At 38.5% G+C, this 25,502-nt stretch overlaps 1 protein-coding gene across 6 annotated transcripts in view; it reads left to right on the top strand.

The window, feature by feature from the left end:
- RBM33 (RNA binding motif protein 33) overlaps positions 1 to 25,502 on the top strand; it is a 102,884-nt gene that overhangs the window by 37,453 nt on the left and 39,929 nt on the right. For 5 of the 6 annotated variants that reach the window (XM_080338882.1, XM_080338883.1, XM_080338880.1 and 2 more), the window contains exons 10-14: positions 3,478 to 3,536; positions 20,010 to 20,169; positions 21,057 to 21,388; positions 22,581 to 22,823; positions 23,633 to 23,920. In XM_080338882.1, coding sequence (XP_080195008.1) covers positions 3,478 to 3,536; positions 20,010 to 20,169; positions 21,057 to 21,388; positions 22,581 to 22,823; positions 23,633 to 23,920 — 1,082 coding nt within the window. The remainder of the gene's footprint in view (positions 1 to 3,477; positions 3,537 to 20,009; positions 20,170 to 21,056; positions 21,389 to 22,580; positions 22,824 to 23,632; positions 23,921 to 25,502) is intronic. The other variant, XM_080338881.1, reaches the window with a different exon arrangement.

Here is a 25,502-nt window from a genome sequence, read left to right as displayed (position 1 = left end):
TACAGAGCATGTATGGGGAGCTGAGCCTTCAGCAGTGACTGACAGTGGTGGCCATGTCAGTCTTTTTGTCAGCAGCACTATAGTTATGTTACATGGAAGTATACATTTGAACATCTCAGGAAAATGTGTAGGAATTCAGTAGTCTTCTTCAGGGAAGAGGAACATAAGTCTAAAATCTTCAATGGCATTTGCATATTAAGGTGAATTTTAGGCAGTCACTGCAGGCAGATGGTAGACAGAAATTCAAGTGTTGAGAGAGCTGTTCTAAACTTCCACTTAAAAATCTCCTTCTCAGTTTAATCCATCTGCTTGAGGCCCCAGTAGGCAGAGACTGGTAGATGGCAACATGAGGATGTGTTTCACATGCAGCATCATTTATTTCAGGGTGACAGGGAGTACGAAAGATCAGGTTGACTTCATTGTTCTTGATAATGTCCTGTTCCTTCTTGGCTGAATATATTTCCAGATCCTTGAGAGTTTTTAAACACTGGAGAATACAGTCAGGTGCAAAGTTTTATTGGGATTCTGTTGTTGAAAATGTAATGCCTGGAAGCTAAAAATGCCACGTCTGGAAGTGCATGATATGCACACTTAGGTTCTGGCAATTTTAATGGTGCGCTGTCATGTTTTAGTGTAGACTGGCATTTTTTCCTCTAATTTTATGGCAGGATTAGGCTTACACACTTCTAATTGTCAGCACCAGGGACACTTTCTCTAACTGCAAATCATAGAAATATACTTTCTCAACATCTTTTTCGTTTGAGTTAGTCTTGAAATGTATTGAGTATATCAGTCTTTTCTAAAATTGACTTAAGCCTCTTGTAAATTGTTATGAAATTTTCATGTATAAGAGCTCTAGTAGGCAGCTACTTCAGCCTGAAAGTCAGTTGAAGCACTCTTGAAGAATCCTATCATCAGCTTATTCCTTTGATGTCTCAAAAGCAAGTCTCTTAGAGTGACCACCAGCTCCCAGCCCAGCCTTGAATCCTGGTTCAAAAAAATAGTTACTTTCAAGGCAGTTTTGTTTCAAACAAATTTCTACTAGTTTTAGTCTTTGAAGCTTCATAAATTATTAAGAAGGATTCCGTCTATCAAAACCCCTAAAACGATTACGTGAGTCTCTGCGCATTCCTGCTGCAGATACAATCAGGTGGTGTTCAGCTCTACTTTTTGTGGCATTTGAATCACATGTCTTTTGATTGCTTGCTTGTCGTAGTTTTCCCTTTTCTTTGTGTCCTATTCTGTAAATTAGTTTTGAGTTGCAAGTAGTAATTTTTGGCTGAATGCACGTTCCGATTTGAATATGATCAATTTACAAATACCGGGGGACTGCATATAGATGTACTATGAAATACTAATTCAACCTGTCATAGAGATATTGATTGTTTTCACTTTTAAGTTTATACCACAAATGACTGTTTCAAGGATACTGTGGTGCTGCCAAAATTGACATGAACTAATGAGCTATTTATGGCAGCTTGGTTAGATTAGTATGCCATTTACCCTTTAAAAATGGTTTGGTATCTTGGGAAAAATTACATTATAGTTCTCCTAAATAATCAATATGGGAATTGCTTCTTCATCTTTTCAGGTATAGCATTGGAATTTACAGCCAAAAGCAACTTAATCTTCTTAAAATAGTGTCTCACAACATGCTGTGTATTATTTTTGAAGCATACTTTTCAAACCAATAGATTTGACATCAGGAAAATGAGTGCTTGCTTGAGACTTCTTTGCTGTTTCAGCAAGTGTCCAAGGATTGAAAGGGCACACAGTTTGACCTACCATCTTTCATGAGTATTAAATTCATTTGCTTAAAATGTATAAATATGTCTATATGCTCCTACCAGAAGCAGGTTACTGAAATAGATGTGAGTGCCCTGTTCAGTTGACACTTCTCTACATTTCCCACCTTATGTGATTTTTCTCAGTGTGTCTCTGGCCTGTGATTCCTGTGTTATTTTAATCCCAAATTTGTTAAGAGCCCCTTGTCAGTTTTATTCCAGGTGGCTGTGACTGTTTGATATTGGCAGATGTTCATTAGAACCTGAGATGAGACAATTCAACTGATTTTTCTGCTGTAACCTGATACAAAACCTTGCATACAGTCCTTGAGCACTGAAAGACCAGTGCACTTAGTTTACCCTGTCAGTCCCTGGGCTAGTAAACCAGAAGTACTTAACAAAACTGGATAGAAGCCGGGCATGGACATGAGCTAAAAATAACCACTAATACATTAGTTCTCATGCCTCAGTTACCAATAAAAAAAGGGATTTTTGAGGCATATTATTAAACTCTGTTGGGAAGTGCAGCTTGTTTAAGGGAGGAGTGTGGTGCATTTCTTAATGTCTTTCCTGCTCCCAAGTGTAATACAGTAGTTGTCTATGAAGTTGATGTTTAACCCTGTGTGGGGAAATGTTTTCCTGTCACTTTCAAAAATGCTATAAACAAATGGAAGAAACATAAACTTACTAAAAGTTTTTAGTAAATGAACAAGAAGGTTCAGTGCCATTTGATTGAAATGCTTCATTTGACACTCTGGGCCTTTTGTTTAACGTTGATACATTCGTACATCTAACTACTTAGACAACTCCAGAAAAAACCTGCCCTGGAAAGTGAGGAGTCTTCCAGTACTCTTTGTGCTGTGTATTCAACTATTGAGTCCCCAAGGTGATCCAGTAGTAGATGCTTTGTGCATTATGCCACAATATTAAGTAGATGTTTTGGGAAATATTTTTCTTGACTAGTCTCTTGAAGTACAGTTGTATGGATAAGTCATCCATACTAATCCTCCTGAAATACTAATTTTGGACAAGTTACTTTTCAGGAAGAGAGTCTCCAAATTCTTCTTGGCATCTCTTTATGAAATAGTCTTTTATCTGAGATCAGTTCTGTGATTACACAAACTATGATCACAGTTGCATACACCATTACAGCACCAAGGCCAGATTAAGTACTTTTACTTGCTGTTAATTGTCACTGCCTGCCTCATTAAAACCTCCTCTGAACAGTGATTTATACCAGATAGAGCCTGTGATGCCAGTGCTTGTTGTAGGAGGTTGACTGTGAGATTAGGAGATACCCAGGAAATCTTGAGGGGCGTGAAGCTGAGAAGGTGAATTAATCATGTATCCTTCTATTTGAAACATGGAATTGTAGTTAGTGTCTGTGTCAGCTTTGTCTAAGAGACGTCTTTGGCTGAATAAGTATTCTGGTTTTCTTTCCTGGAACAAGGAGCAATCTAATTCTGGAAAATGCAGAATTAAATTATGTAAATTAACTAGGAGAATCCTAATTGCCCTGTTGCATGTTATGGGGGAGGGGGGATGGTTGCTGAAAATTAATTGTAGGAACTGTGACATGTGAGGGTAACTGTGGCAGATTTTAATCATGGCTCCTTATTGCAACTGCTTTTGGAAATAACAGCAACAACTGTGAGGTAAAACAAATGGTGTTAAAAGGTGCTTCTTGTTTCAGTGCCCTTGCTGCCAGTTCCAGCCCAGCCAAGACCTGCTGTAGGACCCCAGAGATTTCCCGTGAGTAGCAGCTGTTTCTTCTTCTCTGATATGGATAAGCATACATTTGCAAGGAAATATTAATATAGCAAATACAAGCTGTTCTAGTGAAATATAATTTTAAGGATTGGTAAATATTGACAATACACTCTGCAGTTGAAAATGTTTGTTAAAAGCTTAAGGTCAATGGATTTTCGAGAGTGGAATTAATTCTGTTTAACTGTAAAATTGTTGAACCAGTCTCTCCAGTGGGAGAGGCATGAATGCCTCTTGTCTTGAAGAATATGGGCTTCATTTTATTACTTGACTCTTTCTGTATAAATAGAATCCTTATTTTATTTGATATAATAAAAGGCTATTTGAAATAACCCCTAAGCTTAAAAAGCAGTAATATATATTTATTGTAAAAATCAGCGGTCATTTTTATCATTACTTTAGGCATTTAAATGCCCTCGTGGTTTTTATATAAAAATGGGAATGTCATTGCTTCACCTTGCCTTCTCTTATGTTTCTAACTTCTAAAACAAACAGGGCATTAGCTGCTTCACCAGACTAATTTCAGTTGATAATTTCTTTAGTTCTGTGAATGGCTAAGAGTGCATACTGGTGGAGCCTTCCTCATCATTTCACAATTTTGTTGCGCTAAATGTATAGTTCAGGTGGTTTGCAAATAATAATAAGCAAAAGAAAAAATAGTTCATTCATTGTGGCCTTAAATATTTTCAAACAAGGACCCATATGTTGTATTTCTCAAATATATAAACCAAACAGAAATTACCTTCTGTTAATGTTTGTAGTATTGAAGGAGGAAAGTACATGTTTGTGAACATGCGTGTAGTACAATGCAGTAAGTTACTTGCGTAGAGATCAGATGTATTTGAAAGAAGCAGATTTCAGAAACATGCTGTGACTTTAGGCTGCCATGTGCATAGCTGGTTGTGTGATGTCTGTATTTTTTACAGTAACTCAAGCTTTTAAATTGCCATGTTTCTTCTGTGAAGTATAGAAAGGTTTAAGAAATAAAATTGGAGTTTTATAAAGTAAATTCCTGTCACGTAACTTCATCAACACTTTAACTGGGGATATTTTTCTATTAAAAAGTACAGCAGTTTGCAGAGAGGAATAGTTTCCTTCAACAGCCTTCAGTATCATGTGGCGACCTTTTTGACATTTCAAAAGTAATTGGGTTTTTTTTGATTAAAAACATGTATCTTGCATTTGTTTTCCTTCAACACTATGTTGCTTTGCCAATAAACATAATTTGGGATGGAAGAGAAATTGGAGGACAAGGAATATCTGTAAAGGCATTGTAATTGACATCTTTGAAGTGTGTTTACATCAGTGTAGAAAAATTGGAAATTAATTTTTTTAAATTGACTGTGAAATTAGATTTTAATTCTGTTCATTTTTGGTTTTGCAAGTTGAGAAGTACTGCAAACCCAGCTAATCTTGTATGCAACAGTTTTTAAAATGGAATCAAATAGATGGAACATTTTTGGTAAGACTCCCGCTCCTTTTGCCTGAAGGAAAACACTTGACTGCTTGCTGCCTTTTTATGTAAGCAATGCCCTCGCAAAAAGTCAGTGTAATTATTTTTCATAAAGAGGAAGAGGGATGTCTTAACTAACCAGATCCAATACTTTGAGTTGGTAGCTCTGAGTGTGGGGTTTTTTGGCTTTTATTTTTCTTCTTCTTGTATTTTTTTCTTCTTCTGCTTTGGCTGGTAACCTGCTATATGACCCTGAGAAAGTTACTTAATCTTTCTGTGACTCACTAAGTTATAAAATGGGTATAATGTGGACTTCCCTTATGAAGTACTTCATAAATTTTGCATAGGTTATCAGTCATATTAGGATTAGGAATTAAGTGTCACTGTGTACATACCTCGTGTTTGTTTTATTGAATGTAGTATGTTAGCTGTGAGCTGAAGTTAAATTTACTTTCTGACTTGAACGTTTTATCTTGCAGAACTACCTTTTTGCTCTGTTACCTGTCAAATGCCTTTGTGCAATTATAATTCACTTGTTTATGTATAAATGTTGACTTATAGCAATGGTTAGACAACTTTGACAAGCCATTTGAAAAAGATCAAAGTAGTATTTCAGAGTATAGTTCATTCATCCTTTTCCTCATTGTCGAAAGAATCTCTGGATATGTAATAACTTGAATTTGCTCTTGTTTATAGAATTGCCTAATCAAAGGATGTTAGTCAACTGATTTTTCTGATTGCTCCATTTCTAAAAAACTGTGGGTTAGAAGTAAATATTCGTAGCTTGCTTTCCTGTTTAACTTTGAACTGGATGGTTTATTTTGATTGAACGTGACAGAGGTGGAAACATTAAAGGTAATGACATTCTTGCAAGGAAGAGACCTAAAATTGTCTGATGCCCAAACTGAAGGAACGATTATCTCCGAGTTCCTTTCTTATCTAGGAGGGAAATCTCTCAGCACAGAGAACCTGTGTGTGCTCTGAACACGGGAAGAGCTTCAATCAGAGCTCATCAGTCGCAAGTCATAAATCCATCGGAAACCAGGTGTTTGTAATTTAAGGCTAATGCAGTTACTTGTAAGCATGTAATAGTTAATTCTTACAGCCTTCTGTAGAAGGACGTAATTGAAGAGTTGTACAAAGTTATAATGAGCATCTTAGCATATTGGTGTGAATTCTAAATTACAAGAAATAATGTAGTAGTAAACCAGGGTAACGTTAATCAGGATTGAACCTGCTTGGAGTTGCAACTGATTAAATTCACTTAACCTCGAATCTACGTTTTAATATTTCAGGCCAGGGCTCATTGTTCAATGATTTCTTACTTAAAGCTTAACTCCAGAAATGTTTAGAGAGGAAGTGCTAGAAAGGACATAGTGGAATGAATCTGTGTTCTGGACTTGGAGTTATTTTAACATTTACAGTAATCTTGTATCAGACAAGGAAGTTGTCTCACTCTGTAAGCATTCAAGGTGACTTAGTGTGAGTGATGATTGAGAGCTATAACCAGCTGATTAGGACTGAATAAATGGTGGGTCTGAGGTATGTTACAGCTGAGGAATGTGGTGAACTTGTGGTAGCTGGGAGTTAAAGACATGAGTTCTGCAGAGGCTTCTGTGCTTGTCTGAGTTGCGCAGGTGGCTGTAGTGATAGTAATCCAGTCTTCAAGTATAGTCAGTAAGAATATTTTTTCCAGGTATTTGAATTAACCTGGGACTGTGCAAGAGCCAACTGCCTGTTTTCTTTAAGATCTTCAAAGAACAGATTGAGCTAACCTCTTTGGCAGAGTCCTTCTGAAGATCTTGCTTTATCATCTGCCTTTTCTTTAAAGTGCTTAGGATGCCTTTTTCCGAGTTCCTGTCTCAGTGTCACAGCTGGTATTTCACACAAAACACTCTACTTTGGGGACTGAAGGAAGGTGACAGAAGACTTCATTCATAGACTAGTTGTATGGGTCTTCTGAACTTTTCATGGGTTTTCTGACCAAAATATTCATTCTTGTGGTCGCCCCAGTGCAGATACAGAGCCTGCAGTTTTTCTTGTTATGCAAAAGGGACCATTGTGGTTCCTGTCCTCCAGTGTTTATTATCTGGGCTAATTTATCTTTCAACCCCCGTGTTCTGTGAAGAACGATGGACTAAAACATGGGAAGAAGAAATTAAATAGAAAATAGAAGAGGTGTTTCTAAATGCTGCTGCTGCTAACTGACTATTATAGAGCCCACATCATTACTTAATATGAAACAATGAGCTGAGTTGGTGGTCCAGATCTTTCCATCCCTTACGTGAGTCCAGCAGCTCTTTGTTTGAAATACTTCAGTGTTTGCCTGAAGAAAAAATTGTAAATACTTTTTGCTTCAAACATAATTTCTTTAACTTAAAGAACACTGAAGTGATACTCCTGTGTGGCACATTTGTGTGCGGTTTTTAAGGACATATAAAAGTGGAGTGAGTGTCATGCTCACTTTGGGATAGCCTAACAGAGGGAAGGTGTCCTCATGGTCAACACTCTTGAGCCAGAAATGGTGAGCTATCCATAGCATCCAAATTTGGGGTTGGACTGGGCCATGTGGAGTGAAGAGGAAGGTGGGGAGAACCTGCCTCACACCGCTCAAGGTGGAAGAGAGGAGTTCCTTACATCAGGGGACATTCTGACCATTCCCTCCATCCCCACCTGGATCCTCTGAAACAGCTGCAGAGAGGGCAGAGCTGGTTCCCACAGCCAGAGGCCTTTTGCCAGGAGAATTTTCAGGAAATTGGGATAAATTCCAATTTAGCTGCTGTCCTTAACCTGACACCCTGAGTGTGGTGCGAGCTGGGCAGGTGTCCATCCCACAGACACATTTTATTAACTTTGGTCAACTTGAGTTTCAAAGCTCAAGTGTAAGGAATACTCTGAAGTGGCATGAAGATGAAGCAAGCACTAACGTCTGCCTAATTAATGCCAGGAAGGCTTTGATATTTTTTAACGCACAAAGATTTTCTCTTTTGAGAGGAGACCTTAGTTAGTGCACTGAGTGCCTTTCAGATGACTGGTGAATTCAAGTCTGAAAAATTTCAATTGTATAACATAAATTATGTTTTATTCAGTATAAAAATAAGGCTTTAGTAGAGTGACTTGTCATCAGGCCCTTGTGAATATTCTGCATCGCATGTCATTTCAGTTCCCAGGTGTTTTGATGTGATTTGTTTTTGGAACTTACTTTACAAATTTCTTTTCATGTCGTCTTTATCCCAAAGAATATTTGATATTTTTTTTTCCTTAAACTGCAAAAACTTTAGTAAACTTTCTTCATATTCTCATTCAGCATATTTCCACTTGATCTCCAGGACATCGGGTGTTGTCTTAATGGATGGTGTGAAAGGCAGTTCATTAGTTTTGATTCAGTTCTCTCACCAATTCTCAAAACTCTTAATTTGAATTCTGAGCTTTCAAGTGTTATTGTAATCAAAACAGTGTTTTTAAACACTTCTTTATGCTTTAATCTGTGAGAGATTTTTAAACAGGTGACCAGTCATTGTACAAAACAAAGGCTACTGTCCTTCATTGCCACTTGCTTGAAACGTTTTTCTTTAGACAAGCAATGTATTATAAGGGCTATTCAAGCTTATTATAAAAGGTACATTAGAATACAATTTACTTCTTTTTCCCCAACTGATCTTTGGGCTGACTTGGATCAACCTGCAACACCATTTTAGGAAACTTGGGTCGATTTAATGGATGTTATTGCCTTTATATAAACATGTCTTCCAGTATATAGAAGCATAAATTTGCAGTGCTATTGAAAGCAAAACTTTGCAATAGTGTTTGCTGTGGGAAATGCAAATAGAGAGTACGACTTTTTTCCATCATTTCAAATTTGATCATGGGATACTACCTGTGAATAAGCGTTTTATCATGGCTCATTCTCCAGTATTCACAGTTAAGACAATTTGAACAGTCCTGGATCTGAGTACAGTCAGTCATCTAAAACTGATATTTATTAAGTAATGGTATTTAGTAACTAGTTAACTAGTACATGTTTGCAACAGTATGTAGCAAACTGTTAATGGAAATAAAAAGTCGCTTGTGAAAACGATTCTCCTACTTCCTCACAATTATTTTGCTTTAGCTATGGCTATACTATAATGAGCAACAGTAAATGAAATTTTCACTCTATTACTGTGTAACAGTGGCAGATCACAGGTAGTGTAGAAAGCATTTTGTTTTCATTTAACAGGATACGTGGTATCAGGTGGTGTTGATTGACGTTTCTTGGATAGCGCTTTACACAGCATTTCATGCAAATCATGTTTGAATGAGACTGCTGCATTAAATTACATTTCTTGCAGATTATAGCCCTTGCAGATGTGAGACAGAGCTTGTTCAGCAGCTAGCAAAAAGCTTTCTTTTTTAACACTTACTGTTTTCACAACTTGACTGTAAAGCCCTATAATTACAGCACTTAAGATAGTAAAGGAACGATGGGCACTTTCTCTTATCGGATCTATAAGTAGTAGCAAGCAGATGCAGCATGAGATCCCTCCAGCTGTCAAATATTGTCAGGCTGGCATAGAGGGAATGCAGTTTAAAATGCAGGTGACATAATACCCAACATCCTCCATTTGCTAGTGGGCTTCTGATTAATCACGATTACCATACATTATCATACCATCAAATTTAATCATATCAATGAATTCCCATCTGCAGGAGGAGCAGCAGCAGCTGAACATGATGGTAACAGCTATTAAATAAGAAAGAAATACATGGTTTCAAAATGCAGTAACCCTTTAACTTGTCGTGTGAGCTCCACTATGCACATGCTCTGTAGATATTAAAATCAAACAGAAAACTTGTGCATTTATATTTCATAGTTATTGTCATTTACCTCTTTGTTAAGTAATTGCTATTTAACACTGCCAAAGAAACAGAGTTGTAGATACTTTTTTTTTTCTGGTGTTAATGATGATTTTCTTGAGTCTCAGCTTTATTTAGTACCTGAATATACAGAATGACAGAATGGTTGAGGTTGGCAGGGACCTTTAGAGGTTATCTGGTCCCACCACCTGCTCAAGCAGGGCCACCTAGAGCAGGTTGCCCAGGGCTGTGTACAGTCTGGTTTTGAATATGTCCAAGGATGGAGACTTCCCAGCCTCACTGGGCAACCTGGGCCAGTGCTCAGTCACCCTCACAGTAAAGTTATGGTATAGATATTTATTGTTTTATATATATATACACACACATACATGCTGTGATTTTGAGGTGTTTCTATGAATGAAGTTTGAACTTTTTTAAGCCTCGTGAGCAAAGCATAAATTTTTACTGAGGCAAAGAGGAAAAACTATTATACATATAGTTACATAGTCATTAATTAGACATTGTTAAAGAGAGACTTTGCAGAAGTCAAGACTCAAATCCAAGTACAACATGCAGTTGTCTTCTTATTACAGTGCAGAAAGGCTAATGTTTAAACACTGCATGGAGAGCTAAAATAGATTCAGTTATAACATTATAGAGTCGTAGATGATAGTGTACTTCGCTTACAATATTTTCACTGAGCTAAGAAGATGTCCTTTTAAAAGATAATTCAATACATTTGTTTTATTCCAATAAAAATAGAAAAATCTGAAAAAATAGATCTATAAACTGGTATTTATTCACCTTCCACAGCTTAATTTCTTGCCATTTATTCAGAATGTGGAAGAAAAAAATGCTTCATAAATTGTGAAACAATAAGTTTTAGGACTGTTTATAGTAAAATGAGTTAATTTAGAGGAATACTGTGGGTTGACTGTGGGATACCCAAAAAGGAAGGGTGTTTAGGCCTTTATATGCAACATGTGAGTAGTACCTGCAGTCACATGGGTGGGAGCTCTGGATATATAAACTTCTTGTATCAAAATGTTTGCAAGGTCAGAGATGTGTAAGACATCTTTGAAATTAGATTTACTTACAGAATTAAATATAAAGAATCAAGGAATTTGACTACTAGATAGTCAGGTCTGGAATGTCATCTTATAATATAGATCGAAGTCCGAGTTAGCAGCAATTCTAATATTTGTCGTCTATAAAGCTGACTGCTACTTGGCTTTTTTGTACCAATCCTGAGCATTTCTTTTGCTGAAGGGAGAAGCGTCATCCCCAGGTCACATGCATCTGTTTTTGAGGTTGTCATTTCATTTTTAAATTAACTATAACTATACCTTCAAGCTTGGAGTGTAATGTAGAAATCCTGAATTTGATATTTATGATCCAGTTGAGTTCTGACCTCAGGGGTTTTTCTAATGAACAGTGACTTGCAGATCACCAAGATACACTAGGTCAATAAACACTGTAATAATATTTGTCTCTGGTAAGCCCAAGGATAAAGTATGTATTTTGTTGTATGTTTTATCTCAATAGCTCTGAAAGCAGAGGAGGTCCACAACTTTTGGGCCCCTATTTTTTACACACTCCTTTTCTCCAATTTCTTCTTGATATTTGTGTTGTACTTGATCTTACAAAGTTAGAGGGCACTAAACAAAAATGATCTCATGCTCTTCACCACACCCCTGAAGAGGATTTCACAAACTAAAGTGAAACTGAATCTTCCAAGTTAATTAATTTAAAACACCTGTTTAATAAATTACTTAGATTTTTTGCTCCAATCTGAGAGGTTTAAATTTACTCTTCAGGCTGCACAACTTATCTGTCACACTAATTCTCATTATGGCCTGTTTCTCCTTGCTGGAAATGCTGTTCCTTCAGCCATACAAATCAGATGGGAACACGGTTTTTCTGCAGGTTGGCACTGGTACCAATTGAAAACCAGAATTGGGATTTAGTTAATATCTTTCCTATGCCTGTATTTCATTTAGGAGTGTTTTCTGAGAATGGCTCTTGAATGGGACCACTTGTCCTGCAGGTTTTCCTTTTCTCATGTATGTAGCTCGATGGTCAAGCAGATGGAGGTCCAAGCATCTGTGAATCAATCTGCCTGTGTAAAACTGATTGCTCATAGGCCAGTTTGCCTTGTTGCTTCTCTTACAGAAATACACTGAAGTTGCGTTTTTTATCTCCATTTGCAAAATGAATACGTCACTGCTTGATGTATTAGGAGGGATGTCCTGAAACTTGCTGGAAAGGGATACTTTTAGTATATGGTGGATCTAATTTTTAGCTTTAGATTCCTGAACTGTCTGGGATTGTCTTAGAGTGCTGGGAGTAGCCTTCTTTTTCTGTATCACTTGCGTCCTTATTTTAGCTGTTTGATCACAAGTTGTCTTAAATAACAAGGGATTCCATGCCTTTCTCTCCCTGCATGTACTGTTTTTCCATGATGGCTGAATTCCTTTTGAGGCCCTTAAACATTGAAATTGAGCATTGGTGATTTCTCTTTCAGATCACCTGGACTTGTACCTGAAGGTCCCAACACACTTTCTTATCTCTTGGACAAAGAGAAGCTTGTCCACCTTATGTGGAACATTTTAATATCAAAAATTACTTTTGGCTCAGTTGAGGAAAGCATCAACTCATTCTCAGACTCAATCTGCCTGTAGTAGAAGGATCTGTGCACACCACATATTTGAACCAGCAGTTGCAATCTCCGTGTGTTTTCTGCTCAGAAAATAGATTCAATAAGCTTTGAAAGGATGGATGTAGCTTACATTCGTTGTATTGAGCTTTCTTATTGCTCTGACCTGTAATTTTTTTTGGTTCTTGATTCATATGTATTTTAAGTCATGATTTTTTATATAGAGTTTCTTGTAATACTGTTAATAAATCAGTTGGGAAAATCATGGTGCTTGCTAGGTTTTAGTTCACCTTGATGGAATTATGTGGTCATCATAGACATCACAGGTACACTAATGAGTCATTTAAACCATATTTAAGGAAATACCAAACTGTTTTTTTATAAAATTTCAGTAAATCATTCCATTTCTGTATGCAGTAAATGAGAATACTGTGAAACTTCAATGTGAAGAGCCATGGTTTGTAGGATGTACATATTTCTACTTGAAAATTTTTGAACCGCATCCAAGATATACGAAGCAGGGCTTCTTACACAAGAGGATGGAAAGTCAGTGCCTTGCACCGGAATGCAGGCATTTTGGGAAAGCTTTTCAAAAAGTCTAGTAGCTGCTGAAATAAGAGGATTAACATCTTGTGACAGATGGCTATAGTTTTAATTGTCATAGGTTATAGTGGTCATTATTCTTTGCATTTAAACCATATAAGAAGAATTAACTGAGTGGCCCTACTTAACTGTCAATGGGGTTCTCCTAGCTCTTTGCATTTTAAGTGAGATTAATAAATGAAAACATGTTGTAGAGGCAGGGTCTATTTTACTGAAAGATTCATGAAGTTTCAATGACATTGTTAAGGTATTTAATTAGTCTCATGAAAAAAAAGCAGAGTGACCCTTTAGAGAAGCTGATAAGTCATATAATAGCTGTTAGATCCTCTTTATTCCTTGCTTTATAAGATTAACTTTGTGCTAAGCAATTTATGCTAAGTTTTCCCTTTTATTGGTAACCAAAGTTATCTGTGCTTCATGAATAGATTATTGGAGATAACATCATGTAATTAACAAGAGATGCAGAAAAGTAAAAGTACAATTTGTGTAAGAATTGTATGAGAGAGAATGTTAATTTCTTAACTAGGAAGGATATTTAAAGGGATAAAAGGAAGGCAAATAGTGCAGTTCTTTGAAAGAATTAAAGTAACCTTATCTCGTGTTCTTTCAGAAGGTGGGATTGCCTCAGTGTGTGAAAGTCATGTTCAATGAGCTATTCACAACACTAATGAATTGTAGACACAAGTTGGCATTGCATTTTTTTTTCCAGAAGTGATTGATAAGGTGTAAGTTATGCCTTAGCTATATTGAATAATGGAAGTTAGTAAAAGGGGAAATTGTACAACCTGCAGACATGCGGAATTGTATAGAAATGTCAGTCTGAGGCGCTGTAAATTATACTGTGTGGGGGAGGAAGAGTGGGTAGGGTTTTTTTCTTTTTGTCAGAGTAAACTTCACAAAATTAAAGATTCGAGACAATAAAATACCTGTCAGTAGCACTTCAGTGTGTGGTTATCTTCTTCTTTGAAGTATCTCTAAAGTGCCTGTGATTTGTGGTCTCTGGAAGTCCACACAGAGCCCTGTTTCCAGTGCAATTTCCTTCTAGACCTCTGTTCCTGTATTCATAAAATGATGATATGGAAGAATTTTCAAAGTAATATTGCACAAGGATAAATGAAATTATAGAGTCCAAGACACTTCTTAAAATCAGGAAAAGGTACAGACTAAAAATTGCTTTCTTTGATAGTTTAAGAAAAATCTTGATGTTCAATGCCTTGCTTTCCATGTTCAGGCATGGCCATGTTTTGGTGTCCACAAGAAGAGGAAGAACAGCCAGAGCTGTGTCCCCTTGCAGCCCCCAAAGCCTGACTGAGAAAGCCTTCAGCTTTCCAAAATGACAATTTCTTAGGTCTTTGAATTACTTATTGATGCCCGGGCTGTGAGGAGTGGATTTGAGGGGACAATGGTGCTGAAGTGACTGCGGTTTTGTGAAGGGGGCGTGTTGATTGAGGACCCAAGGCCAGGCTGTGGCCTGGTGTGTCCGTCTGCTTCAGGTCTTGGGCTCTTTGTACAGCTGGCTTTAAATCTAGCTGAAAACTCCATCTTAGGAGTCTTCCTTGCAATTTAGTGCACTTCTATGTACTCAATCTTGTAATAATACTAAATAATCAGTATTAATGATACTAAATAATAACGATACTATATAACAACAATTATAAGACACCTCCTTCAAAACTTGACGTATGCGCTCTGCTGGATCTTTCTCATGCAGACATTTGGTAACTCAGTATTTAGAACCATTGTCTGTATGAAATGTGATCCAGCCTTGTGGGATCTCGCTTGGAAGGCACATAAATATTTTGTACATTCCCCCGTGTCAGAGCTGACCCCAATATTGGACGGAAAGGTAGAACTTTGCAGCCTTAGCTGATCATATGAATTTGCAGCTCTCTCCTTTGTTACATTGAAACATGTTATCTTGAAAATAGGTGGTAGGAAGAACGTGAGGTTTGTTAAGTAGGGAGGTTTCCTAAAAGGTATAATAACAGTGAAGTAATAGTTAAAATTATTTTTGGTAGGGAGTCTTAGCTGATATGTGTACTGAATAGTTGGTTGTAATTTGAAACTGTCTGGATAGCAAAACCATGAAAAATGGGAGTAACTACTGTGCATATAACATTTATTATGCATCTGTGTTACAGTATGTTTATTTTATCAAAATAGACCATTATGAAAACTGGCTTTTGCAGCATTAATTTTAGAAGTTAAATAGTTCTGCGTGGTCTTTTCTACAGAATAGCAGAGGGCACTTGGGGGTTATTAGCAGCAAACGTTTGCTGAATGTAGAGCTTAACACTAATAGTGAAATAATACACTCCTAGAATTATAGTGTAACTACTGTTAAGCAAAAAAAACCCTCTGAAAACAAAACCCATAAAAACTTTATCTAATAGAGAACTATTATATTAATTTGTAGTATTTTTAGGACAATTAGAATTTGGCATAAGTAAAAGCTGTAGTTGTACTTTTATGGTATTCCTATAACATTTAAAAAATTAATAAAAATGTAGTGATATTTCAGAATAATAGATAAACACCTCATAACTTGGAAAAATACGATAGTTCATATGTTCCCTTATTAAAAAAAGAAGTTTGTTTGTATCTGGAAGTAGCAGCCCTGGCTGAACTTGAGAGTTTTAGTTTCACATGTAGTATATGACACTAATCCATCACACAATCAGATTCTCATTGGAATTGTCCTGGAGTTTTTTTCAGAAGAAAAATCTCAGCAATGTAAAATATGAAAATACAACCCCCCTCCATTGGTATTTAGGGCAGAATTTTATTTCACTCTTTAGGGATGGTAGAAGCAAAGCTGGTTTAGGAAAAAAATAGTGGAGGTCAGTCTTTTTCACATATGTTAGAAGGAAAAGAATCAAACTAATTTGATTGTACTAATATTGGTAATTCTGGTTTTGGCAAATAACAAATGTCCTTGCAATTAATTTTTCATGATTGGCCTTTGGTTATCATCTAAGAAATGTGATCAGTCATATTTTAGTAGCTCTTCAAAATGTCACATACACAAAGTTAAAGCTGTTCAGCGATCCAAATAGGTCGGTGTTTCTAAACGATATTCAGTTGTCTGTATAGCTTGCAGCTTTATTGTGCTGTGGTTTAGATCAGCTGTAATTCAGTAGTTTTGCAATTTTTGAAACTTTTAGGCTTCAAAAAACCCAACCCTCTGTTGCATTGTACGTGGAGTAAGTGCTCTGGCAGGAAGGGTCATTGTTTTGGTCTGTTTTGGAAATATTTCAATACAAATTTGTGTTGAGGGGTATAAATTATATGAAATATACCACTAATAAAACCAGAGAAAAAAGGAAACCATTTTTTCAGTGTATCTTGGCAGGCATTTTGGGGGATTTTTCAATAGCCAGTTTTGGATAACAAATTTAAAGTCATTGAAGGTATTTAGAATACAGTAAATATTTGCTTCTTAAGTCAGACGGGCACCTTTGATACTGAAGGGAGCTTGAAATCAGTGTTGCTTATATTTTTAACAGTAAAATATCTTGCTAGTTATTGGTTTCTGTAATTTTTTTGTAAACAAACTATAATCTCATTGTTTTTAAAGTGTGGCCTTTCTTCGGTCTCAAATAACTTTGTAATACTGAGTTCTAAAACTGAACTGAAGCTCATTTCCTTCCCTTATTATGGGAAATATAAAGCTACTCTCAGACTATATAGAACTTCTAGCCCTCTATGGTTCGAACCAAGATGTTGTGCCGGTTGCCTGCCTCAGTTTGAATCACTTTGGTTGAAATTTTCCAAATACTTTTATTCCGAGCTTGAAATGGTGGAAAAACATTATTATGCCCAAGGGAGCTATTTAGGAATATCTTATTGCTGCTCAATTTTTCAAGGAAGAAAATGGAGTTTGGCTGCACTGAGAATGTTTCAGTAAGAGCTGTGTGAAATTCAACAGGACTTCTCATGCATTTGCAATTCTAGGGCTCCTTTGGGATGAGGTAGAGCTGGGCATAGAAACAAGGGTGTGGGTTGGCAGGAGAGGGATAGCTGGTATGAAGAGATGTTTATTTAAAATACAAGTAGAGGATCTCTTTCAAATGCTCATTTACCTCTCCTCCCTGGCAGGAAAAAGAAGGACAATTACCTGTACTGAGCAGAGACAAAAAAGCAGGGGCTGGGTGGGGTAAATGGAGCTGCTGGGCGGCAGCCACAGGACAGGACCATGAGCTTGGAGTCAGGGAGCTGGGCTTAGGAACCAGCAGGCAGTCTAAAAGATGTGGTGGGTCTGAGAGGATGGATCTGAAGAGCAAGCAAGACCAGGAGAAGAGTGAGGCTAACTGGAGGAAGAAGATGCTTAAGACTGGGTTACAGATTTGGGGAACAGGAGCAAAGAAACCTGCTTATTTTGTAGCCTAGGACTACAACTGAAGTTTGGGAATGAGGAGGGATACTGATAAGGATCTGTTACCTCGACCAGGGCAGAGTACATCGAGTTTGGAAAAAGCAGGTAGAGGGGACTCTAGCCACTGTAGTGCCATTTCGTGCTTGGAAACAAACCCAGCCAGATTGTTACTGCTGCCAGTTCTTCAGCTCGAGCAGCAAATATGTGATGCTTATGCTTTATTAGCCAAAGTTTCAGTAAGTTTTCATATACTTTATTTTTCGCTAGCTATTTTAGAAATAACTAAGATATACATAGGCATATATTGTGTCTAGAGAAAAGTTCTCAGAGCTTCTGAGTCAAGCTCTCCAAAACCAGGGAAGAGCTGGTTATCTGTCGAGGCCACTTTGTCTCCCTAAGTGTGCTATGCTTATGTGGCTATGTGTTGTAAATAAGATGGAAGATAAAAATCAGATCATCAGGGCAGTCTGACAAAAGATGGTTTCTCCCCTGGCTCTGTTGCAATGACTTTATGCATTATCCAGGGATAATCTAATAACAAAATAGCTAAATATCAGTTGCTTTGCTGGGTGCCTCCCTTGAGGCTGTGCAGCTTGCTGTGTGTTCCCTGAGATGGCTGTAAGAGCAGTGCTTTGAGAAACAGGCTTTATCACCAAGGCTTCCATGATGAGGGATTGTGTTTAACCTCAGTTTGAAAGTACCTTTGGCAGGTCCTACAGGGGTGATGGTGGAGCTGCATTTGGGGAGTGAAGGGTCAGGACCGTCAAGGTTTGTGTTCAGTTGTTCTTTTGCCAGGCAGCCAGCATTATCCTCAATACCAATGCATTTGAACAGCCTTATTCAGCTAAACCTGAACAGACTCTGGTGGGACAAATAAACATCACTTTTCTCCATCCCAAATAGCTCCCTCTTCCTCTGACTGCTATTTGCAGACAGGCTGTAAAATTCAAAGGTGTTAGCCTATTCCGAAGTGGCAAGAATATTTTGTGTTGGTAACTGTTCACTTGCAGAACCGTAGCAGCTCCTCCTACAAACAGTATGTACATTATGAGGACTGTCATGCTTGAGTTTATTATGATGTCTTTCCACTAAATGAAATAGCCACAAGAGACTGGCTGACTAGGAGCACAGGCAATGGAATATAGACCCTTTAATTTCTAAGGATGAGAAAGTATTTAGAGTTGATGGCTGTATAATGATAGAAAATAAGTAGTCACGGTCTCACTTCCAAACAAGAGGTCTTACTATCTCACATATTCCTGTTCAGGCGTTTTGATAAAAGCCACGGCTTCAAGTCTCAGTGCTTCTTATTTACTTGTTTGGGCCTTGCCAGTGCCAGCTGTGTTGTGCTGGTAGAAGGGCGTGAAGCAGATTTGTCTTCAAGTAAGGAGTACATTTCAGTTTCCAGGGCAAATACCCATTTTTGCTGTGTGAGAAATTATTTTCCTGAAATGCTAGTATTTTTGCAGTACGAATAGGACAGAGTGAGACTGTGCGTACGGTTGGTGGGGGCAGCTCGGTAGATCGATGATAAGCAACTGCAACTTAGCCGTTTGGTCTGTTGCTGATGACCATATTTCAGTCTAGTAGGGAGTATTTGGTCTGAAATCTGTTCTGCAAAGCTTGTCTTCAGCAGTGGCAAGTTTTAAGCTTTAAGGTGAGCATCAAATGTAGACAGAAGAGATGCCACTGCTGATTTCAGAATCCATATAAAGAGGAAAACAAGGATGCTTATAGATTATTTTAATTACTTATTTGATTTACACATAAGGAAATGCTTGTGAATATAATGATTTATGTGAAACAAAGCTGCTTCTGTTCATCAGAGGTTGCCGACGTATTTTGTCAACTTTTGATATAAAAGTAAAAAAATGATAGTGTGAATTACATAAATGTATATTCTGCATAGGTTGACTTCTGGATTAACATCCTGCTTTCTGCAATATGTAAAGGCTCACCTTGCATTTGAAAAAGAAAAACTTATTGGAGGAAAGAGAATTTTACATTCATGCATCAGATGCTGAACTGCGAATAGACAGAAGTGTTTCTCTCCTGTTACTTCTTTATGAAAGACGATTTCTTTAATTTTCTGGATGCTACAAATTGTCCTTCCCCCTCCCTTTTTAAGTAAAGCTGCTTCAGTTCTCTAGCTTACATTGTACTAAATTGCTGGTGAAGAATAGCACAGTTTAAGAGGATAAATGTCAGGAATGTCTTCTAAAGTAGACATTCAGATTTTTGTGGATTAATGGGAAAGAAGGTCAATAATTGCATGGATTTCAATAAGCTTGAGAAGAAGTGGCATTCTTGTGGTGCTAGTGATTAATAAAACATTGTGAATTCATTTCAAGATACTGTACTGGGGTTTAATGGCTCTTCCATTGTGAAAGAATGACTCAGTAAGGGCTGTCATTTTGCACAGATGATAGGAGATAACTCATAAAGCAATGGTATTTTTAAGAGAAAAAAGTTATAGCAGGCAGTAGATAAATTCCTGCATGGTAGTTTTAATCTTGGTTCTGTGTTATTAAATAGGGCCCTCCAGACTTCCAGCAGCATGCGCCTGGACCAGTTCCTACCAACTTTTCCCAAGCCCCAAGGCTGCCAATCCAGGACCAGTGGAGAGGGCCCCCACCACCTCCACCACCACTCCCTCCTCCTCCTCCTCAGGACAGAGATCCTTTCTTCCTCGCAGGTAAACATTTCCATTGACACTAACATATAAAATACATTTCATGTAAGTGGCTGTACAGTATAAGTGTGTGTCATATAACCTGAAGTGTTCGGAAGAACCTGGCAGTTGGAAGTTCCTGTTTGATGTCGCCAGACTACTACACACCAAAAATACTGGTGTTCTGGTATCTTTTTACTTTTTCTGGTGTAATTGTATGTCTCCATCTGTAACTACTGTCTGTCTGAATGTTATACTGATAAAATTAATATCCAAGTGATTGTTGCAATAAAGTTGTTGTAATTTGTTACATTTTAGATACTTAGCACTCTCCATACTTTCGGTTTCCACTGATAACTCTTTAAACCATGACTATGTGTGTACTGTAAAAAATCTGTTAAGGTTAGCTAAACTGATACTAGCTATTTTGTTTGCTATGCTGTAAGTGTATGTGTGTATATATATAGATATATGTATATACCATATATATGTAATATGTGAATATACAATGTATATGTTATAGACATTTTAAACACACGAAGTACGTAAAACTTTGCTAAATATCTCATCAGCAAACGGTATCAACCTTTTATGAGTTCTTGTGTGGTTTAAAGTATAATCCATGGAATCCTTCATTGATTTCATTAAAGCAGAATTTCTAAAAGTATTGGTAATTCCAGCAAAGTATCACTTGTGCTGGTCTTTCAGGCATCAATTCCGTTTATACACAAGCAGCAGAAGCGAGAAAAACGTAACCTTGAGGGTAGCCCTTAAAATTAAAACATCCCGTACAGTTTTGCTTTCTACAAATTTCAGGTCACTTTTCCAAATCAAGATAAGAGCTTTATGTTTCAAAAGCGTGTTTGTGTCCCAGGGAGTTTGTTATTTAATCACTTCTCTGATTCCCACAGATCCGAGGTTTCCAAGCCATCACTTGTTTGAGCAGCGGAGCCCCCCACCACCGCCACCTCCCCCTCTTCTTAACAGCGCGCATCCCGTCCCTACCCAGAACCCGATGCCGTTCACCCAGCCTGGGCCAGCCTTTAACCAGCAGGGACAACCACCTGTGTTTCCCAGAGAGCGGCCGGTACGGCCCAACATGCAGCCTCAAGGTCCTGTGGGGATTCTCCACTTCAACCAGCCGGGTTCGGCCGCCCCGCGGCCCTTCATCCCTCCCCGGCAGCAGTTCCTGCAGGCGCCAGGACAGCCCTTCCTCGCCCCGCACACACAGCCCAGCATGCAGGTACAGAACATGGAGGGGGTGTCTGAAGTGGCCCGGTGCTGCCTTGTAGGCTTATAGGACCAATGTAACAAAAGTGGAATTATCCAAGATCACACGTGTGACGCAGATTGACCTGTAACACTTTTTATTGCTGTGCCTCAAAAAGTGATTGTACTCGGCCCCACCTCAAATCCTGTGTTCAGTTTTGGACCCCTCATGACAAGAAAGCCCTTGAGGCGCTGGAGTGAGTTCAGAGAAGGGAACGGAGCTGGTAGAGGGGCTGGAGAACAAATCTGATGGGGAGCGGCTGAGGGACCTGGGGGGTTCAGCCTGGAGAACAGGAGCTGAGGGGAGAACTTCTCGCTCTTTGCAACTGTCTGAAAGGAGGTTGGAGCATGGAGGGGGTTGGTCTCTTCTACTAACTTGCAAGTGATAGGATGAGAGGAAATGACATCAGGTTGTGCCAGGATATTGGATTGGATATTAGGAAAAAATTATCCCCAAAAAGGGTTGTGAAGTACTGGAACAGGCTGCCCAGGAGGGCATCACTGGAGGTGTTTATAAGGCATATACATGAGGTTCTTAGGGCCATGGGTTAGTGCTAGAGTTAGGTTACCGTTGGACTCGATGATCTTGAGGGTCTCTTTCAACTGAAATGATTGTATGACTCCCGGTTTCCAGCACTGAGGTGTTTCCCGGTTCTGGTTGCTTCAGCCCAGCTCCGGAGGGAGCACGACCCGGCCCGGGCAGTGGCAGGGAGGGAGCGCCCCCTGCCTCCCGAGAACGGGAGGAAGCTGAATTGCGGCTTGACATGGGTGGACGTGTAGGGCAATGTGGGGGTCCCCTGCATGTTCAGTGAGCTTTGTGTGGGACCTTTTCATGGTGTGTGTGTTTTGAACGTGGGGAAATCCTGAGTCTGGTGGTGTTTAAGGAATGAACAAAAGGGGAAGAAAAAAATCAAACCAGTTTAGAGTCATTAGAAAAGGGCACAGAGGACAGGAACCCTTGCATTTGTCTTTTTCCACTTCAGCTGTTGACTTACACAGGTTTAAGTGCACAGCTTCTGTTAGTCTGTTTTTTAGCCAGTATATTTTCGGTTTAGCCTCTTCTATAGCTGCTTACAGATGTTTTGAGGACTTGGGAGACTGAAGCTGCTTTTCAGGAGTTTATTACCTTGAAATTAAAACCAAATAATCTTTCTCTTCATATGAAGGGTCCCTTGCATCCTCCGTTACAGCCTCAGCCACAACCTCAACCTCAGCAGCATCATCACCAGCAGCAGCAGCAACACCATCACCAGCAGCAGCAACACCACCATCATCTCCAAGCGCCACCACAGCCCTTGATGCCCATGAACCAGCCGCAGTTCAGGCCTCACGTGCAGCCCACGCAGCAGCAGCCAAATAACAACAGGATGCAGTGTCAGCCGCGACAGGGTCCAATGAAGCCAAGGCATGTAAGTACCCCATACATCAGTGTTGCATTGTGTAGTTCTGTGTGGGTAATGTGCATGTAAGCACAGGTTTCAGAACTCACCAGCATGGTTTTGCAGTCCTATTTATTCCATCATGCTCTGTCACCTTCTTCCACCGTTTATTGCTCCTTTTTTTGCATTGATCATTTTATAACCTGCATCGAAAAATAGCCCACATATCTTTCCCTTCTTCTTTTTTTTCCCCCAGTCTTCAATGTTTTTCATTATCTGGGTCCAATAATAGATGATACAATTGTTCAAGAAGTGGCACTAAAGTGCTTTTGGAGGGTATGTTTGTTTAGGAGGATTTTAAAATTGTGGTAGCCTGTGACTGTGTGGGAGCCCAGTTGTCTGACACTGTCTATCATTTTGAAATCTCTGTACTACTGCTAATAAGCTTTTTGGTTCAGATGGTGCCACTCAGGTCTTGTGAGTTTGCCCCAGTGCAGGATATTCTGTTGCTCGATAGGTTGAAGTAGCACAACAGTGTGAAACAGCGCTCAAGACAACATGACTAGTTCAGAATAATTGCTTTGTCTAGGCAAATAAATCATGCACTGAAGCCAATTTCTGAGAAATATGTTAAACAAGTGAGATTCAGTTTTGCCTTTAATTAAAAAAGAAAAAACTAGTGTTTAAAATGTTCTCATTTCTATAATTTTATTTTTTCATTGTGCCTCATCAAAAAGATGTTTCCCTAAACTTAACTAAATCATGAAAATGTGAAACAGGAAACACTTTAATGTGGTTTGGAGTGAAAGTCTGCAGTTTTTTAATTTTCTCCTTTTCAGAATACACCATCACAAAATATTGTCAAGCGTCCAAATCAGCAACTACAGTCAACTGCTCCAAGAAATAGTAACTTGCGTGAGTTGCCAATAGCACCATCACACGCTATGGAAATGAGCAACAACAGGCGAACCTCTACCCCTGCTGCTCAGGTGAAGCCCATTACCAGCACGATGTCTGCCAACAAGTCTGTAACTGGTGTTGGAAACTCACAGGGAAGGCCTGAGATGAAAGCTAAAGCAATCACACCAGTGGGCCAAGCAAAAACAGAAGTAAAATCTGAAACAGAGGTAAGACTTTCTTTTTTAAAATATCAAAACCAACACCACACAAAAAAACAACCAAACAAAAACCCCCAAGCCCCAATAACAAACACAAAAACTCCCACCTTTTTAAAACTTTTCTACTCTGATTTGTGAACTCTAAGCACTTTTAATTTATTATTTACCCGAAATTTTTAGCGCTGTTAGAGGACTTCTTTCTGAGTTGCACTTTCTTCTTTAATGTGACAGCAAAACCAGTCTCCCTTGATTTAGGAGGGGAAAAAATTCTGGAAGATTGGCAGGGCTGTGGTGAATCTGTTTTGCAGGAGGAGTTGTCATTTCTACTATGAAAAGACAGAGATTGTCTAAAGGTCATCAGTGATAATAGCCTCTGAAATAACCCATCATGTCCATTTTTGTCTTCCAGGATTGTGATTGGGTTTTTTTCAGGTAATCACTTCTTTTTAAGCCAGCAAACCTCTTCTCTTCTATATCCTGTGATGCTTTATGGCTCAAAAAAAAATGGCTGTTTAAGAGAACTGTCTTCCTCATGCTATTTTCCTTTAGACTGCCCAGTCTCCTCAGGGTCTTGAGCCCTCACGCAGGAGGTTGCAGCTGCATTGTCCGTGAGGCGTCTTGCTCTTAAAGAAGAAAATCTCTGTTATGAAGCCCATTGACATTAGGGGAAAAAAAAGATGCTCTCATGTTTTTCATTTTGGAGAAAATGATGCTGTTTGCTAGTGCTGTGCACAATCAAAAAATGAGATGCCAGTGTTTTGGGCTCCACTGGATCATGCAGTGTGAACAGATGGCTGTTTCCCTGCACAGATCCTCCTGGAAGCTAGAGGAGACTCCATGAGCACTGTTAGTTTGAGAGAGGGTAGGACTGCAGTGATGGTGCTGTTACGCTGAACATCAGGAGGTACCAGAGGAACATGATGGCTAAATGCACCTTTTATAATTTCTGAGTGTCAGGTTATTCTGTAAATCTTTATGGTTTAGTTGACCCATGAATTTTGTCTCAAACACCAGGTTTTCTTCAACAACTGTTGAGAGCTTTAATTGTGATAATACTGTCTTCCCTTTAAGCTGCTCATGATTAGCTTTTCATCTTCTTCTTGAATTAGGGATGGTCGTAACTAATTTTCACAAATGAGTCACAAAAGAAACCCATAACTAGCAGTGTTTGACCTCTTGTGCACTTGCTTTTCAATGGGAGTATAAAAGAAAACCCTTATTTGAGCTTTTCAGTTTTAAATTTAGATTTTATTTTTTAATGATTTATGTAATCCCCTTCTGCTCAACTCAGTCTCTTGGAATACTCTTAAGTCACAGAAAATGCAGTGCCTCTTAGAGAAGCCTCTCATTTCAGGACATTAGTAAGGTGAGTTTAGAAACAAATCACTGATAGACTTCCCTATCCAAAACATTTTTAAGTTCCTTTGTAGTTTAGTCACATGAAAATTGAGACACTGGTTGTGATCAATTTCTAGCGGTGTTTAGAAAAATGAGTGAATATTTTTTCACTCCTCTTAATCAAATGGATTTTTTAAAAAAAGGGCAAAAGAAGCAGTCATCTTCTTCTTTCCATATTCTAACAAGCCTGTAG

Source organism: Nesoenas mayeri (assembly GCF_963082525.1).
Source record: "Nesoenas mayeri genome assembly, chromosome: 2".
Classification (NCBI taxonomy): Eukaryota; Metazoa; Chordata; class Aves; order Columbiformes; family Columbidae; genus Nesoenas; species Nesoenas mayeri.
Note: the sequence above shows the minus strand (reverse complement) of the source record. Positions and strands in the feature narration are given on the sequence as shown.